The sequence below is a fragment of the Hippoglossus hippoglossus genome, chromosome 22 (assembly GCF_009819705.1).
Source record: "Hippoglossus hippoglossus isolate fHipHip1 chromosome 22, fHipHip1.pri, whole genome shotgun sequence".
NCBI classification, from domain to species: Eukaryota; Metazoa; Chordata; class Actinopteri; order Pleuronectiformes; family Pleuronectidae; genus Hippoglossus; species Hippoglossus hippoglossus.
Window position 1 is genome coordinate 16,245,635 of NC_047172.1, and position 18,128 is coordinate 16,263,762.

General features: G+C 42.1%; 1 protein-coding gene across 17 annotated transcripts in view; it reads right to left on the reverse strand.

The window, feature by feature from the left end:
- Window positions 1-18,128, reverse strand: part of dlgap2a (discs, large (Drosophila) homolog-associated protein 2a) — a 172,102-nt gene that overhangs the window by 40,170 nt on the left and 113,804 nt on the right. For all 17 annotated transcript variants that reach the window (XR_004612633.1, XM_034575582.1, XM_034575583.1 and 14 more), the window contains 2 exons: window positions 14,550-15,697; window positions 2,241-2,455 (listed from right to left, as the gene is read on the reverse strand). Coding sequence is in view for 16 of the 17 variants with exons in the window: in XM_034575582.1 (XP_034431473.1) it covers window positions 2,241-2,455; window positions 14,550-15,697 (1,363 nt within the window). In the remaining variant the exon portion in view is untranslated. The remainder of the gene's footprint in view (window positions 1-2,240; window positions 2,456-14,549; window positions 15,698-18,128) is intronic.

Consider the following 18,128-nt stretch of genomic DNA (forward strand, 5'->3'; position numbering starts at 1 on the left):
GGCCCACAACAAATTCTGAAACCATATTCCTCCTAAACTTTAGTTCAAACTATAAATTAGTTGATATCAGTTTGCTTTTTGTCGAACGGCTTTGATCAACACAAAAACAAGCTCTTGGTTGTTCATGCTCTGTAAAAACTTTAACCAAAACTACATGTGACAAGCACATAACGCGCTGATAAATTCACTCAAAATACACGGCTGACAAATCAGAGCATAGAGAAGGTTTAAAAGAGGAGGTCTGGAATATATTTTCTTTTTTAAATCATCACATTATTAAAATCTCTACCTCAGCTGTAATTACTGTTTTTTACATTCTGCTGCTAACAAAGAGGAAAAGTTCTCTTTGAATGGGGAGCGGATGTGAATTAGCTTTCTTCCGTTGCCACCTCGAAAAAATGACTCTGGAAAAGATGAAGCTGTCGGTGCACAATGCAATCATTTAAAAATACTTTAACAATACAATTTAAAAACCACAATAGGCAGTAAAATAAAACGACAAGCAACATCGAAATAGTTTCACTTGTGGATTCATAATTGAAAAATGAACATCTAACAGCTGCTGAACAAATGCATTCAGGTGGAGGAAATATTTTTAATTTTATTCCTGCATCCGTCATTCTTTTTGGAAATGAACTGGGCAGGAAATGGATGAAGTAAAGATGGAGATAGGACGTGAGGTGCTACAGACGGTGAGGAAGGTAGATGATTATTAGAACATGCAACAGGAAAAGGAACAGGATAGATAAGGGAATCCTCCTCTGACCTATAACAGCTTTACACTAACCTCTGCAGTGTATCACAACTGTATCTTGTTCAGCTTTTATTACGTTCACGTATGAATATTAAGAAAGGTAGATCATTTTCATATTTATGTTGATGATAACACAACACAGTAAATCCCTCTTGGAGAAAAGCGGTTTCTTAATTCTCTCTCAGCTACAACATTACTGCAGGTGAGGCTTCATCACTCTTCTTCATTGATCCGACTCCACTGTTATCTAATTTCATTCTAATCTAATGGATTTGTTAATGCTGTAATCAAAGCAACTCCTCTCCCATCTCTCCATAACATAGTTTCTCGTGTTTATTTCCTCGTGACATTGTCTCCAGCTTGTCTCATCGTGTAATCCTCTTATGAGCATTTTCCTCCGCCGCCAAGCTAACAAAGACAAAAGCCCTGTATTTCCTCTGCGTTTAATAGGACACATCCCAGAAGAATGCGCTACAACACTTTCTTACAGTTGAAGACACTGATATGACTATCCATAAAGGGATTTTAATGAGAACAGAGTTCAGCTATCAAGTGTTTGACACTGCTGCAGCGGTGGGCCCAGACAACAAGACAACTGCCAACACTGCTGGAGGGAATGTAAATTAGCAAATAAATAACAAGCGTGGTCTCGCTCAGAACAGCAACAGATATAAACTCTAGAAAGGTGCACCCTTGACAACTATAATACAGAAATAAGTATGTCTTAGAAGTCATGCAGGACATCCCAATGTACGGAGATAATTTCACCAAATCAAATCGTTAATACATTATTTTAATTTAAAAATAAAAAAAGTTGCATAAGAAGCAGACTATCTCATCCCTAAGGAAGAATCATTTACTTAAAACTTGGTAAAAGGGTTCGTATTTTGCACCACCTAGTGGTAGTATCAAAACTTAATGTGCTGAAACATCAATAAAAGTCTCCATGCGTCTCCACATCTTTTGCTTTTGACATCATTTGAAGACAGAGATTCCACAATAGAGATCACAAGGCGGAGCCGCAGTATTGAGGTCCCACTGATACACATGCTTGACCAATCCCGAGTCATTCTCAGCTGTCAATCATGCCGATTCACCCTGTTTTCAAATAGCTAATCATTTGGTCCATATCCCATCAACTAACATGGGTTCATGATTTATACTGCAGCCAGCCACCAGGTAGCGATCCAGATTATTTTGCTGTGTGCCAAGCTGCGATGTCGTCTATTTATATATATTTATATATATCATCTGTGGTTGAAACCAATAAATAAGCTGCACTATGTTTTTTATATAATATAAACAAATAAAACTGACTGAAATTATATAATCACCTAACTATCATATACATAACTGTTCGCTTCGCTGCATCTACACCAGAGCCGATGCAAATACACAAACAAGAACAGGCCAAAAATAACAGAAACCTAATAAAGAGCCAAACACTATGAACTATTGTGAAACCTTTAAGTAGAGTGTGTGGTACCTCTGAGAATCCAGCAGTTCCCTGGGTCTGATGATGGCCTTGACCAGGGCGTCTGGCCGCACCAACTTCTGAGGCGAAGTCTTGGGGCTGGAATCCGACTCGCCGCTCTCCTCATCCCCCATGGCTTTAACGTAGCTGCTGCTCCGCATCCGACGACAGGGGATCTCGTCATCCTTCCCGCCGCCAGGGTAACCCGCCCACTCATCCTGGGGCACCTGTGTGGAACAGCGAGGGACAAGGACACACATACTGGTTTCTACAGGTATATACAACATATGTGACAATATGATGAGGATGATATCTGAGTAGAAGTTGTGTATATACTTTTGATGGCATAGGGGAAGCATTTCTATATGAGATATAATTACTTCACAGAAAGTCTTATCTGTTTCCTTGGCTACAACAGGCTATTATTATAATTCGATATCAATACCAGCATTGGAAGTGCCTCTGATACTGCTGAAAACGCTAGATCGGGTATCAAGTATGCAAATCTATGTACTACGTATTTAAGTACATTAGTTTTTTTAATTTAGAGTATATTCGTTTCACCCCCAAAAAACTGCAATTTTCTTTTCTAGGAAATCACTTCCCATCCACTGAGCGACACAGGTGTTTGTTTGATGATGAGTAAACACACGTCAAACCCGTCACACAGCTTCCACAAAACCTCGACTGATATTCTGTTCAAATTAAATCTCAGGAAACAGGAGCTAACGTTGCTCAGCATGTGGCATCTATCCCGTGTGGAAACCTTCCGTCAAAACAAGCCAGGCTGCCTACATGCCGCAATTTTCCTCCATTCTTTAAAGCAGGTAATTGAGTCTACAGACGTTATCATCACCATTATCCCATTCAGAGTGAGAACTTGCACTTGCTGCCTGTCTATCTTCTCTGCATATGGAGTGAATATTTCACACTGAACAAGCAGCAACAAGGTTGGGATTAAAAAAAACAGAGCATCTGTACAGGCAATCTGGCTGCACAGTGTTAATGTAGGTTAACCACCCAGGTTGGTCTTAAATGCTTTCGTCAGACTATTAGATTCAATTTCAAGCAGATCACACACGCTCCATTATGGCACTTGCCACTCGACAACATGTTTCTGTTTTAGTCATGGTTGTGCTGTTTATTAAAATCCGGTGGGTTCACGTAATGAGCTGATGATGATTGTTCAAGCGTGTTATACACAATACACACACAGACAAACACAGAGACACACACACACACACAACAGTGCATTACATCATGCCTTAAGCTAAACCTAACCTTAAAACATATCTATACCTTAAAATGTAATGATTTACGTTATAGGGACTTGATTTTCCCTAACCATAAAAGCAAGTCTTAACCCTCAAACATCCCTTGGAAAGAGTGAGGACCGACCGAAATGTCCTCACTGCGTAAGGTCTATGCTAAAAATGGTCCTCACAAAGATAGAAGTACTCACAAACACACACGCACAAATACACACGAGCAAGGATCCTCTACAGACGTCCCCTACGTCTCCTTCTCTGTTTCCTCCCGTCCAGATTTACCTTGTTGAACTCTGTTGACCGTGTGCAATGGTCAGAAGCTTTAGTTGGACACTCATTTACATGGTCAATGGGCTGCACTCACAAAATATGACATTGTCAGTAATCATTAAACTCTATGTGGAAGTTGAAGGTTTCTCCAATGCTGTAGCCATCCGTCACTTTAACATTCTGGCAGCGGGGCCAGCCTCGGCACGGTGCCAGTCCACCCAGCCCTGGATTTCATTAAGTTAAATCTGACTCAGGTCCATATTTCGTTGACTTTAAAGCCATTCATGCTGTCAAGACAAGTTGTAAACCCCCCGTTCCCCACAATAACCATTAATTATTAAAACCCCAGCATAACTGTGTGATTATATGGATAAAACGGATTCTGTGTTTTTCTTTCGACACGTTCTTGTACCAGTAAATGAGTCAGTCATTATTCACAGGTTCACAGTGAACTGGTGGCAGTTGACTGGCTGTGGCAAATGTCAGGAGGAGATAGGTGGCATCCAAATGTCATTACTGCGTCAAACTCGTGACTCTAATTACTCTCTGAGACAAATGTCAGCTCATGGGAAAATCCCAACTGAAATGTCATGGTTATTCAATAGGTAAACTAGAATTACCACATTGTAGTTGAATGCCTCCTCCAACCAGTGCGGTTTCAGTCTACAACATTTTTTTTTTCACCATGACCTTCGACCGTTTGATAAATGAAGTCTAATCAGTTCATCTGATAGTCTAAGTGAACATTTGTGTCAAGGTTGAAAGGATCTTCTCATGGCGTCGTAAAGATAATTAAAAATAACACATTTACGAGGCATAAAAGGGTTTTGTGAGCTCACAGTGACATTGACTTTTGATCTCGTAATCAGGTAATTCATAAGTCGAAGTAAATTTTTTATGCTGGATGAGGTCACTATGACGTTGCCCTTCTTCTTTCGACCACCAAATTCCAATCACTTCCTCTTTGAGTCAAAGTGAACATTTGTACCAAATTTGAAGGTATTCCCTCAAGGTGTTCCTGGGATGATGCATTCACGAGAACAAAAACGTGTTTTGTTAGGTCCCAGTGACTTATACCTTTGACCACTAAATTCTAATCAGTTCATCCTTGACTCCAAGTAAAAGTTTGCACCAAATTCGAAGAAATTCTCTAAAGGCGTTCTTGAGATATCATGTTCACAAGAGTGGGACGGATGGACAACTTGAAAACATGATGCCTCCAGCCGCTGGCTATCGCCGGCGTGAAGGCAAAGAAAAGCTGCTGATCTTTTCAAACAGGAAATGTTTGAAACAGGAAATTAGTCCGACTTGTGACACTGATGAGCCATTCATTCATTAACAGCTCCAAAAGCATCTGTTAATTGTATTCATTCATTTCCACGTGACACTAATTCTACTGACCTCTGCCATTAGCTCACGCCCACCCACAATTACTATGCTAACAAGTGTCACGTCAAATCAGAACGACTCGAATAATTGATCAGTTATGGCTTCATTACGACACTCTTTGTTAATTGCAGAGATCGAAGCAGCCTTTGACTCTCATGTTTCATGTATGATGAGAAGTTAGGATGGAGGGGGGGGGGGGGCATGACTGATGGGGGATAACAGTCTGTCCTCTCAGTCTTTAAAGCTCAGGAGCAGATCTCAGTGAAAAGCTGAGGTGTTGGTCAATACGTATGTGGCACAAAAACACTTCTGCAGCAAAAATCATACTCGAACACACACTATTGCAGAAAAAGACAAAGACATTCATGTATGAATTACGCATAAACAAGCTCATTGTGTCGTCTTCTATCCAGAACATGCACAGACAAGGATCCACTGATTCTTATCCCAACCGATGCAAACACACTTAAACACATCCTGATAAAAGTCATTCATCTCCCCTGCAAAGACAGGCTATGCAGCAGCTACCAAATGGAGTCGATGGGTTAATTAAGTCTTGGAGGGGTTTGGTATTTTTAGACGTCTAATTAATGAACGGAACGCCGGAGGACAGGCGCAAGCTGTGGTGAGGTTTGTTTAATTTGGATTTGTTGATAAACCGGATAGATTGCAGGGTGTCCCCCAGTGAAGATAAAAAAAAGTGAGATTGTATTGACTGTTGTGGAAACACACCATGGTGTCCCAGCATGCTTAGCAGTATGGACACTGTTCAACACGGGGTTTCACCGTCAATCAATCAGCCAATCAAATTTAACTGTGTAGCACCTTTCATGCAGGTTCGGGCAGTTAAAAGTGCTTCACACACAGATCAAGTGTAGAAGATAATCCTGTGGAGCCAAAGAGTCTGGATCGCCCCCTGGTGGCTGACTGCAGTTACGATCATAAACCTCCTCCATGTTGACAGATGGGACAAGGACCAAACTTAACAAGTCCAAGGACATGTTAAGTTTGGTTTTAATTAGATATTCGAGACTATTAAAATGGGGTGAAACAACATGATTGACAGCTGAGACCGACTTGTGATTGGTCGAGCGTATGTATCAGCGGGACCGCAGTACCACGGTTCCACAACAAAATCCCTACTGTGCAGACTCTGACTCCAAACGATGTTAAGATGTATGACGGCAGCACTCGTATCTTAGCTACTTTTGGTAAATTCTTGTATAATGGGAGGACGTGGAGAGACTCACTGTGCATCATACAGTTTAAGACTGTAATAGAGTAAAGTAGAACCCTGAATAAAGATCTAAAATAGATCTTGAGCTAAAAATCCCTCTGAGGGAAGACATGGGGTTCAGAGGTTATAATGCACCCACAGGCTCACTGCCATAAAACCATTCTACGTTTTTTTCAGGGACGTTCTGATGGTTCTGACCTTTTAATAAACTAGATTCTGCTTAGTAAAGAACAGACATGACTTGGGGGGAATTATTTTTTTTCACATGGTATGATGAGAGTTTTCTTGTTGCAAACTGGGGTATTACCACAACCGGCATCTTGTTTACACAGCTACGTTAGGACTTCAACATTTAACCTCAAATAGCATTGTTGTTACCTTTACTTTTGGACTCTGCAAGAAGACGTGTGTGCTGTGTGTGTGTGTGTGTGTGTGTGTGTGTGTGTGTGTGTGTGTGTGTGTGTGTGTGTGTGTGTGTGTGTGTGTGTGTGTGTGTGTTTGTGTGTAGGCACCAGCTCATGCTCCTGCAGTGCAGCAGTGCATTTCATTGATTAACTCTGCAGCTCCATCTATACACAGCGCCTCTCCCTCTAAGACACATAAGTCACTGCTATTAACTCAAGAAATAGAGTTGTATAGACAGAGAGGGAGAGAGATAGAGAGAAGCAGGATGGAAGGGATCTATTGCAGAAAGATGGAGAAGTGGCTGAGAGAGAGGGAAAGGGAGGGGGGAGAGTTTGAGAGCTCTTCAAGCTACAGTCATTGGTAATCCCAGCCAACAGGCTCCAGCCCCTCATTTCCATCCCACAATATTGCATGGATGAGCTGTGTATGACAGAACGGGTGCTGTTTTCCTTTTTTTTTTCTCTCTCTCTCTCTCTCTCTGCGTCTCCTCTCTCTGCCTCACAGGGGACACTGAATACACATATTTTACCTGACGGCCAACTGACTGAACACACACGCCCACCACCCACCCTTCACCTCTCGTACTCTCTCTTTCACGCATACACGCCCACACATGCAACATCTAGAAGACTGTATGGTCATCATGTTTTCCTGTTTGTGACACATTATTGTGACACTCAATTCTAGAAGGACAATAGAAGGTCAAGGTAAGAATCATGAACTTTAGGGTGTGAAAAATCGACATATCCTACTGTCATAATAAACATATACGATGTCTGAGGATCATTGAAATATCTAGTCTCAATTAGAATATAGCTCAGGCCACAGTTTTCCATCTAAACCGTCCAAGCCAGAGAGAAAACTCACCGCAGCCGAACCAAACCCAACAGGCATTCTGCTTTTTGTGTCGGGACCCAACCAAAGCCCGATGTTTTTCCAGATTACGGGCACTTGCAGTGTATTAAATCGAGCAGCTAGCCCAGCCGATGAGACAGAACTAAATATCGTTTCAAAATTGTTGTCCGAACTCGGCCCGACCTGTTGGGTACCGAGTCAGGTTCGGGTCAGGTATCCATATAGTCTCAATGTTCAAGAGTCTACAGCTATGATAGTGGCTCTGTGAGGCTCAGGCCCTGCAATGTTTTGAGCTAAATGCTAACTTTAGCAGATTAACAAGCTCCAAATGCTAACATGTTATTCTATTCCAACATTTGCTAATTAGCACTAAACAGAAAGTATAGCTGAGGCCGATCTTGACCACAAATATCATGGTGAAATTATAGGAAAAGTTAGCATCACTAAATCCATTAGGATTCATCCTCAGGCCACCATGAATATCTGTAAAATATGTAAATGTTGTTTATTCAACAGATCTTGAGATATTTCAGTGTGGACCAAAGTGGTGAATCAGGGAACTGGCTGACATAGTCATCACTAGATCCATGCCAATAACATGGGTAAAATGTTGAGTGCCTGAATTTTGGCATGTTTTCCTTATTCCTGTGGATAACTGGGTGAATTTAGATCTGATCTTTCCAGTGGTTCTACAATTCTTCTGACACTGAACAATGATATTAAGAAATCCAATGCAGTAAAGATAGTTTCTTCACTTGCTCTACAGTCGACTAAACACACCAAAAGTCTGTCTTACTCTCATTGTCACTACAACTTCACCGACATTTAAGATTATAAAAATATGAAAATGCAAACATACTCTTGGGATAATCTAAAGTTCAACTCAACTGGATACAGTAAAAGTACAATTTAACACATAAGCCTAAACAATAACCACACTTTCACTAATCCCTCCATTCCAAATAAGACTGAACTCTGTCCAACATTCATCACATATTTTATTGTTCAGTTAACTGAGTTGTTGAATTAATTGCTATTTCTACTCGCTGGGGACATGTTAAATTGTAGTCGCCCATTAACACAGAAATAGAGACAAAGACAAAGACAGAGAGGCAGTGAGAGTCGTGTCAGACATGCATTTATGTGACCCTAGTGAAATAGCAACAATCCATTTGCCAAAGTGGTTCTATAGAGTGAGGAGTTTTAAAGTACAGCTCTTGATTTACTGGTAAATCTTCATTTTACCCAAATGAAATTTGGGTGGTGACCAAGAACAGAGATTTTAGAATAAGTGGCCAGGGTAATGTTTCTTAACAAGGAGTTTGGGTAGATCTCCATATTCTCTTTCTCCGCTATGAGAAGAGCAAGCAGATTGGACGTGTCCAGCCACAGCCAGACCAGACCGACTGGAGGGAACAGATCTCCCAGAAGGCTTGGCAACACATGGAGTTCTCCCATGAAGTAGCAGGATGAAAAACACAGAGGAAAAGGACGTGGTAGCCAAAGTCCAAATTGATGCAATAAAATATTCCTGTGCTAACTCATGATATTTCCCATTTCTCTTTTATTAAACTTTGCTTATAACAGGACAGACAGAGACAGTTGGCTGTCATGGGTGGTACATCACTGGCTGACCATTGGCAGTGTAATATTCATAACAATTCACCTCCCACTGCCTTGAGGGCTATCCTTGTCAAGCTCAGCAGGCAAATGGCTGACAGTGGAGGGTTGTCAGCTCATCATTATAAAAGCTTGGCCCTGTGCTCCGCTCGGCCTGTCTCCCTTCAGCTGGCATCAACTCTGCATCATCTTATTTTGCACCTTTAACACCTCCACAACACACAGCTCACACATTCACAGAGTTCTTTCATTGCCAATGTTTCCTATCTGCACAACCCAATTATCTGTTGACTTAATACAGTTTACATATTCAGAACAAATCCTCTTGTGTGAACTTCCTTTATATAACAATCCCTGAGAGCTGTGACAATCCACATGTGCTTGCTACATCCAAGGCGGGTCAAAAATGATTGCTTAGTACATTTTCATCAGTGTAAAGGATGTGACTCTTTATCTATATCTTGCTACTCTAATTCATGTCTGACCATTAAGGGGCAGGACATTTAAAAAAAAAAAAAAACAGTTGATGGCAAATGTGCTTTTACAGCCTGCAGACAAGGAAGATTTGCATTAATTGGGACACATTTTGGTGGCTCAAAACATCTGGATAAATGTTTCTAATTTGACCAATCACATTTGAGCAGGCTCTGGTTGCCTGCAGGTAAACAGTCTGTGTGAAGAGCAAAAGAGGCAGAACACACTGACCGAAATGCATCGGCTATCAACTTTTTATTTTATCTGCATTCATATAGAGATAGCTGTTAATAGAGATTATCCAAAAAGTATCATTGTTTGTGACTTGTGTGGTAAAAGAAACTAGTCAGACTGTAAACAGTGTACAGCGAACGGTAGACTCATAAGTCTTGGCCCAGATATCCGCTGTATACACGGGAAGCCCCCAGAGGCTAATGCCTCATCAGACGATAGCCGATATGTTGGGATATTGTTCCAATACTCACTCTTCAGTTAGCTAACTACTAGCTACTTATATAAGCACATATGATACACAGAGGAGAAGATATTAAAAGAAAGAAATTCATAGAATAAATGAACGTGAATGTAATAATGTATATAAAGTATTCTTCTATTCAATACCTCCACATTCTCTTAACACAGGACACAAAATGATGTCAGGTTCAAAAATCTAAACTTCCACCAATTCAACACAGAGGTTCATGAAAGTAAATCAAAAGTCAAACATATATCCACAGACAACAAAAAACTCTTTCAAAAGGTCCATAACTGTCTCTTCAAAAATGTGGGGGAAAAGGGAGGATTCATGACAGATGATAAACTACAAGGTCAAATTTATAGTTCGCACCAAATGACTATAACTCCCTATGTTAAGAGTCATATACAGAACAAATCTAAGCAAGAAAATGCTGATAAAGCAGCAAATATTGGTATTAAACCCCCAAGGAATTGTTTGCTATTATCATTGATTTGTCTTTGAGAAGCAGTAACAAAAATGTGCTGAACCGTGGACTTTTAATTGCTACTTAAATTGGCCTGACAATGCCCTTGTAGAATGAAATGAAACTTGAGGATTTAGATAACAACAGGTCAATAACAAAACAGAAGTATGAGCAGATGCTTGCTGACACGGTGGTAACCATGGAGCCACCCTGTCGCCTCAGGGCAACAGACGAGTAATATTTATCTACAAGCTGCTGTCTGATCCTGGGACAAAATCATACAAAATCTTAGGTAATGGTTCATGGCCTGATAGCTATCTGGAAACCCCTTCATGAAAAAGTTAGGGAACCCCTGTGTGGGCGTGTGTATGTGCGGAGGTTACAGTAGCTTTCCGTCACAGTGCCAGTTTGGTTTCTGCTGCTTTGCACTTCACTTTTGTGTTTTAATCATCAGCCTTTCTGCTTCTCAAGCTCCACCTTTGGCAAGCCATCATGGCAATTAATTGGCTTATTAAATCCCTCCGCAATGCCCCATCAGCAAAACTATCATAGGCTAATCCTCCCTTTGTAGCATGGTTACTGGGCGCTAGGAGAGAACAGAGTAGAGTTTGCTGGAGCAGCTGACTTATTAAACAGGTCTGAGAGCTATCAGTAGGGCTAAGTTATTGTGCTGGGAAGTTACTGGTTTGGGCATAAGGAAGGTGGCACAGATAGCAACTCTAACGTCAGTCCAGGTGTACATCAGTGTGTGAAAGAACAACAGAGAGATGGCGGACACACGTTCAAATTCCAACCACTAACATCTGGCTTTTGTCTGTTATCGGAATGGATACAATCGGCATTCACTCCCAGGTCAAATGACTTATGTTTTTTAACTGCTCTGATAGACAGTGATGAAAAACATGACATGCAGGTGAATGCGCTTGCACCTTTTACAGCGCAAAGTTATGACACGCATTGAACTTTCAGCCATTGGCGCATAAATGGCCATGGACATATGTGTACTTTTTGTTTACATCTTGGGAGCAACGTGCAAACAGCGATCCCTTCTCTTTGTATCATGCAAGATGCAACACAATGTTCCGTCGCCGCTGAAGTAAAAGCCATGAAAGTATAACCACCGTAACATTTTCACTGGTCTCTATAGTGATTTCAGTTGTCTGTCGTGTTTTCCACTTCAGAAGTGCAAACCCCTACACTGGCAATGGTAAAGGCGTCAAATCGCTACCTGCTAACTTTGGTGTAAAAGACAAATAACATTGCGTGTTTGTTATCCACAATCATCTCCTTTAATTAAAATCAAGTTCATGATCCTACTCATAAAGGAATAGCAAAAGGTGCGTGTGTGTTTGTGTGTGTCTTCAGGAGGGCTAATTGTGGCCAATTTCAGAGAAAGAGCAGCCAAAATGAATCTATCTCTGTCTCCCCCAATGTCCAGTTAATCAATCTCTCATACGTACACACGCACCATAACCCACTTCTCACACAAAGAGTGTCACACACACCTGCTGGAAGCTCAAGCATTAACATACAGACACCGAACATCTGTCTGTTTGTGTTCTCATACATCTACGACACTTCAGAAAGTTGTTTTCCTTCCCTTTGTCATCAACCAAGGACGCAAACAAGGTGACTAGCACGTCATCAAACCATCTGGTGAATGATAAAAAGAAAAAAAGAAAAAAAACACCCCATCTCACACATTCATACATGGACACACATTCAGTATAGTCCAGTGCAGACAGTTGTGGGATAAATCCTAATCAGCTGCAGCAGGAAGTGAAAAACTTCTCAATGTGACCCCTCGGAGTGAGCACCATTCCTGACTATTGGCTCTATCTCTCTGCCTGACTGCTCCTGCTGATGAGCAACAACATTAGCCGTGGGGGAGCAAAAATAGCCATCCTTTTTTCGGCGTTTCTCTCCCCTCTCTCTGCTTCCTGGAGGATCTCAGTGCATAGAGGAACGGGCCTCAGATGTATGCATCTCGAACTTTCCCCCGCCCTTCTCCTCTTCGATACATCTTCCCCGCTCTCTCCGAAAAGGGCATTGATTCTCCTCCGGGGAGTGAAGACGTGTCACCCTGCATGGATTGGATTGATAACGGCCGGCTAAATATAGCCCTGCGGCAGGAAGCAGGAGCGGGGGATATTTTTAGAAGTGTTTATAGTGCAATGACTTGGACACTACCTCAGCTGAATGACCAAATGGAAGAAAGGAAAGGGTGGAGGGGTGGCACCATACACTGTGGCTGTCTCATTGGGAGACACTCAGAGGGATTGTAAAAAATGTGCCTGTCGGGTTGGAAACGACCATCAGTTATGTTTAATAGCACGCACGTCTAAAATTAGCCACCTGATATATATTTGGCCGACATAAACTTTGCTCACTTTAGCTCCATTGGCTGATTTGATTGGCTTTCTGATTACAACAGCCTCTAATCCATACAACACACTCTCTGCTTAGAGTACCCCTTTCCCAATGTGCTGAAGTGCTCACTTTATTTTGGCCACAGGCGGTACGAACATGATGCTATCACATACCACATTGTTGTTTACTGAGCAGCCTTGTTCCAAAGTCAATTACTTTCGCTGCTTGGATTTGCAATTTTCGATTTTCGGGCATGCTTTCTTTCCTTTTTCCACACAGTCTACCCTTCAGCTTGCATATAAAAAACCTGTGAAACACTTCTGTGAAAAGCGCTGACTCATTTTGAATTGATCCCCGCAGTGTTACGGGAGGGGGTCTCATGCAGAGCCTGATGATAGGGCCTGAGCTAAATGCTAATCTTTTTTTTTCCAGAGTTAAAACCTATGTAAAATCGAAGCAGACAACGTGGTAAAAAAATCTGCATTGATCTCTTCATCTTCTATCCTCACACTGCTGACTCATCCCTTCGAATGCAGACCATTCACTGTATGGAGTTAATTGATTCGTCCTGCTGTGAAAGTTCTCTCTGCTGCGAGCGACTGGCTGAGCCACAGGACAGGTTGACATTGTCATATACAGAGACAAACAAAACAATTTCAGATCAATCAGTTGTTCAGCTGTGATAAGCAGCTAATCTTCCTTGATCGACGACACCTATAGAAAAAGACCGGTTTGTGTTGTACAATCAACGGCTTATGTTCGGGGGAATAACGTTAACGAGGACATTGTACTTTTATGTTGGACCCTTAATCACTGTAGGGACTGGGAGATAATTTATTTTTAACATCCCTTTAACTGCATGTCGTTATTAAAGCTAGGATTTGCAATCGTGGAATAGCTAGCAAGAGCAGGTTACACAAATATGTCCCCTCAGCCCTCTTCTCAAAGCCACACCCCAAAAACACATGAATGCTTACAGCCTGACAACCGCTAGAGGAAGACTTTTCCGTGACTCGCTCGCTAATTTCTGGCTATCGTCTCTGGGTCAGCGGTTTATGTCTCTCCGGCTAGTGAAGACTCCCGTCATGTGCCGTGACAGCAAGGCGGGGAGAGCGCAGCCAGGCGGGTCGGTTAGTGACAGACAGGTACGCGAGTGAATGAAATGAGTGGTCATGTTTATCACAGTCCTATGAGGGCCATAGACTTTTTTTTTTCCCCAGACAACTTTATATATAGGTTGGCTATTTAGACGTGAAGAGGATTTCAACAAATACAATAAAACATGTTTGAGAAATAACCTTTAAATAACCATCTTCTGCTCTCAACACATCCTCCAATTTAAATAAACTAAATTGTTTTGCAGCCTGTGAATTCCCCCAATCAAGTGGCATCAAGAGTAATGTGCATGCAATTTTTGTTAATCAGTGAAATTAGAAGCTGTGGTGTTTCACTGGAAAATGTGCATACTGATGGCATAGTCAGCCAAACTCACCTGTAGATAGTGACAGGGCCTGAGGTTGGGCTTGAGGTCAATTGGTGTCATGGGCTTCTCCAGGTTGAGTGAGGACTTCCTGTAGGCCTCCTTGGCCTGGCTGACCGTTAGTGTTGACCAGGAGCTCCTCTTCATGAACTTGCCCTCTGGTGCCATGCTTATGCTCTCGCAGGCCGAGCACTTGACGTCGTTGTTGCTCTTGGAGGTTTTTAGCGACAGGTCTCCTGCCAGGTGGCTGTGCATGGAGTCAGGGTAACAGTGGCTGATGTGCTCAACGGGATGTCGCGACATGAGGCTCGGCGTCCTGTATGTGCTGTCGCTATCCAGGTTGTCGTCCGAGCTCCACCATCCTCCAGAGCGTTGCTTGCCACCACCATCAGATTTACGGTCTTTGCTCTTGCTGCGTTTGCTGTGTTTGTGGTGGCCCTGGTGGTGGTTATGGTGGTGGTGTGAGCCTTCCCGGTGCGAGTCGCTTTTGGTGCCATTCATCTTGGAGGATCCTTCTAGAGAGTGCGACTTTGTGAAAAGCTTCTGTACTGAGTGAACTAAGTGGCGTATTCTCCCAGGACTTTCATTGCGCTGCTCTGTGGTCGTGGTTGTGGTGGAGGTGCGTTGGTATTGCAATGTGTGGAAGCCATCCCGGTGCAGCGGCATCTGCTTTTCAAATTGGTCCATGAGGTTTGGTGGGATTCGGTTCATCTTGCCGCTGCCGCCGTGTGAGGAGGAGCCACAGTCATCTCGGGAGTCCCTGCCACCAGACGTGTTTCCACCGTTGTCCCGTGAAGCACTGCCGTAGTGCATGCGGGGGAAAGTGCTACTAGAGATGGAGTGGTCAGTGGCTGACATGGACACGGGCATCACCATGCACTCAGAGTGGATGGAGCTTCGCGGGGAGCAGCGGTGGTGACCATCAAGGGGGCAGCTCTCAGTGGGGCTAAGGAGGTAGGAGGGTGACCTTGAGTCGCCATGATAAAGGTGGTGGTCCAGGGCATGGTCGCACTCGGCCAGGCCACAGGTGTGAGCTGAGATGGGAGAGGTGAGCTGCAGCTGGGCAGGGCGGCCACCAGAGAGACCCTTCATGTTCCTGGGTGGAGGGGAGTAGCTGTCCTCATCGAAGTACTGCGAGGGCGACCATGAATACTGCTGGTCTGAAAGCAAGAGAGCGAGAGAGAATATGAATCTCTCAGAAGGTAAAAAAAAGACATTTTCGCAGAAATGCATTTAACACATAATGATAAGCACGAAAAAAGCCTAGTACCAAATCATGTCTTCTTCAAACAGGCTGGTTATTAGACGCTGTTCACACGCATCCACCTTGACTACAAAGGACACAAAAAAACTCCAAATGTGGCACATCTGAAATGTGGAAGTGAAATCAACGGATTGCACAGACAAAATCTCAGCCCTTCCATTTTTTTCACGCTCTGTTCAGGACGGCCCACTGGTGTAGAGACAGGGAAACAAGAGAGAAGGACAGGCGACAGGTAGGAGCCTGCATTGCCATTTATCCAATGCAAAGTGAAGTAATAGCCTATCACTTTGTGCCGCTGGTGTCATCCATCAAAGCCCTGAGGAGAGCGCTTGTGAGCCGTATGGCCGGATAAGCGTCCTTGGGAGGCGATCACAGAATGCACCCTCCCTCCTTCTCTTAGCGTTGGCCATGTAGTCTTAGATTAACACCCAGTTCTGTGTGATTGGTCACCAAGGGCAGACGTCTCCGCACGCCATACAATTGTATTCAACTTAATCAGAGGAAACGATTACTTTATCTTCACCGCCACCTGCCCTCACTGTAATTACACTGTCTGGCCTTTAAATAGGGTTTGGATTATTGGGGTAACATTTTCAAGGGTTACACAAGTGCTAGGTTATTAATGACACCATGAATATGATACTTGATCTTCTGCCTTAACATGGCGTTATTTTGGAAACAATAAAGTTCAGCTGATCCCAGTGTAGGATAGATGCTAGTCTGAGGGTCTCCAGTGGTGTTTTATTTTTGATTTATGAGGTTTGAGCTAGCTAATGACTCTTAATTAAATTATGCTAATTAAACATTCAATCTTATTAATTAGGAGCACAAGTTTAATGTATTTTATAAAACCATACTCATTTTGTCTCTCACTTTATTTTACTCATTACCTGCTCCTAGATTAAAAGCTAAAAAAAAAGCTTCTCCATATTACAAACTCATCTCCACCCCATCTTGTGAAACAGGAAACAAAACACCAAAGCAAGAAAAAAAAAACCAGAAGACAAACAAAGAATAACCATATCCATCTCACTTGCCTGCCAATGATACGCCTCATAAGCCGCATGCACTTTCACTCTCATTGTAACCCCATGAAACGAAGGGGAGACTTTACGAGCCACCGGGGTTAGCGATAGACGGAGAGGAGATGTAGGCCAAGCTCTTTTCAAATATATCTATGTAGTAAGATGTCAATAAACTCTCTAAATATTATCATCAACTTCATTCTGATATAGTGGCACGAATACCAAAAGCAAACTTGACAACTGAGGAGTAAAAACACCTTGACTGAGCTTATTCAGATGCCCAGGCAGATAACAACAAGTGTAAACCAGCATGGGATGGAGTTCAGACTGGAGGTTATTGTCCTGCTCATGATGATAGTAACAGCAATAAAAATAATAAGAGTTTATTTCTATAGCACTTATCTGATAGGGTGACAGAGTGCTTTACGATATACATGGGAATGAAACAGCACAGAATAAAGCAAGACAAAACAAAAATAAGAACCACAGAAATGTTAAAAGTAAAGAAAATGAGGCATTAAAAGGCTTTCCTAAAAAAACAAGTTTCAAACAATGGTTCAAAAACAGGTACAGTGCTGGCAAATCTAATCTGGTTGTGTTAGTACCACTGTTCTTCTCCAGAAAACTGCTTCCTGTTTGTTTTTCCTTTTCCACGTAACTAATGGTGACAAAAGATTTTGTCTTTCCCAAAAACTCTCATCACATTGAACATGCCTCTCTGTTCTGTGTTATTAGGTAAGCTATTTTCTTTTATGAGTGAACTGTTGCATGTTAGTGTGCTTTAAACTTTCACAGTTAAATAAATACAAGTATAATATATCATACAAAGGATCTAAATTCATGCAGCACAATGAAAATTCCACCCGTTTTCCTTTTTGTCAAAATCGTGTTCCGATTATTATTATTATGATATTTTCATTTGAGGACATCGTTTTTTTCAACAACTGCTTCTGGTTAAAACACAACTCTTAGTTATTATACTTATCAGGGCCTACTGATCTCAGATAGCTGTGGTAGACATAAAAAATGCATTTCAAACGAAACCTCAGGTGTCAGGACGTTAAACGTTCCACCATAAAGAAAGAGTGAAATGAAGAATATTATGTCGTTTTCATTAACCTTTCGAGGGAAACAGTCTCTTTGCTTCAGTTATGTTTGGCTGATGGAACGGGCGACAAGATTTCATCCCCCTCACAAAGACAGGAAAGAAAAATGGTTCCATAATGATTAAACCAACTAATACTCACACATCCCAGATAAGAGCTGAGACATGAAGAGATTTCAAGAAAAAGCCGCCATATT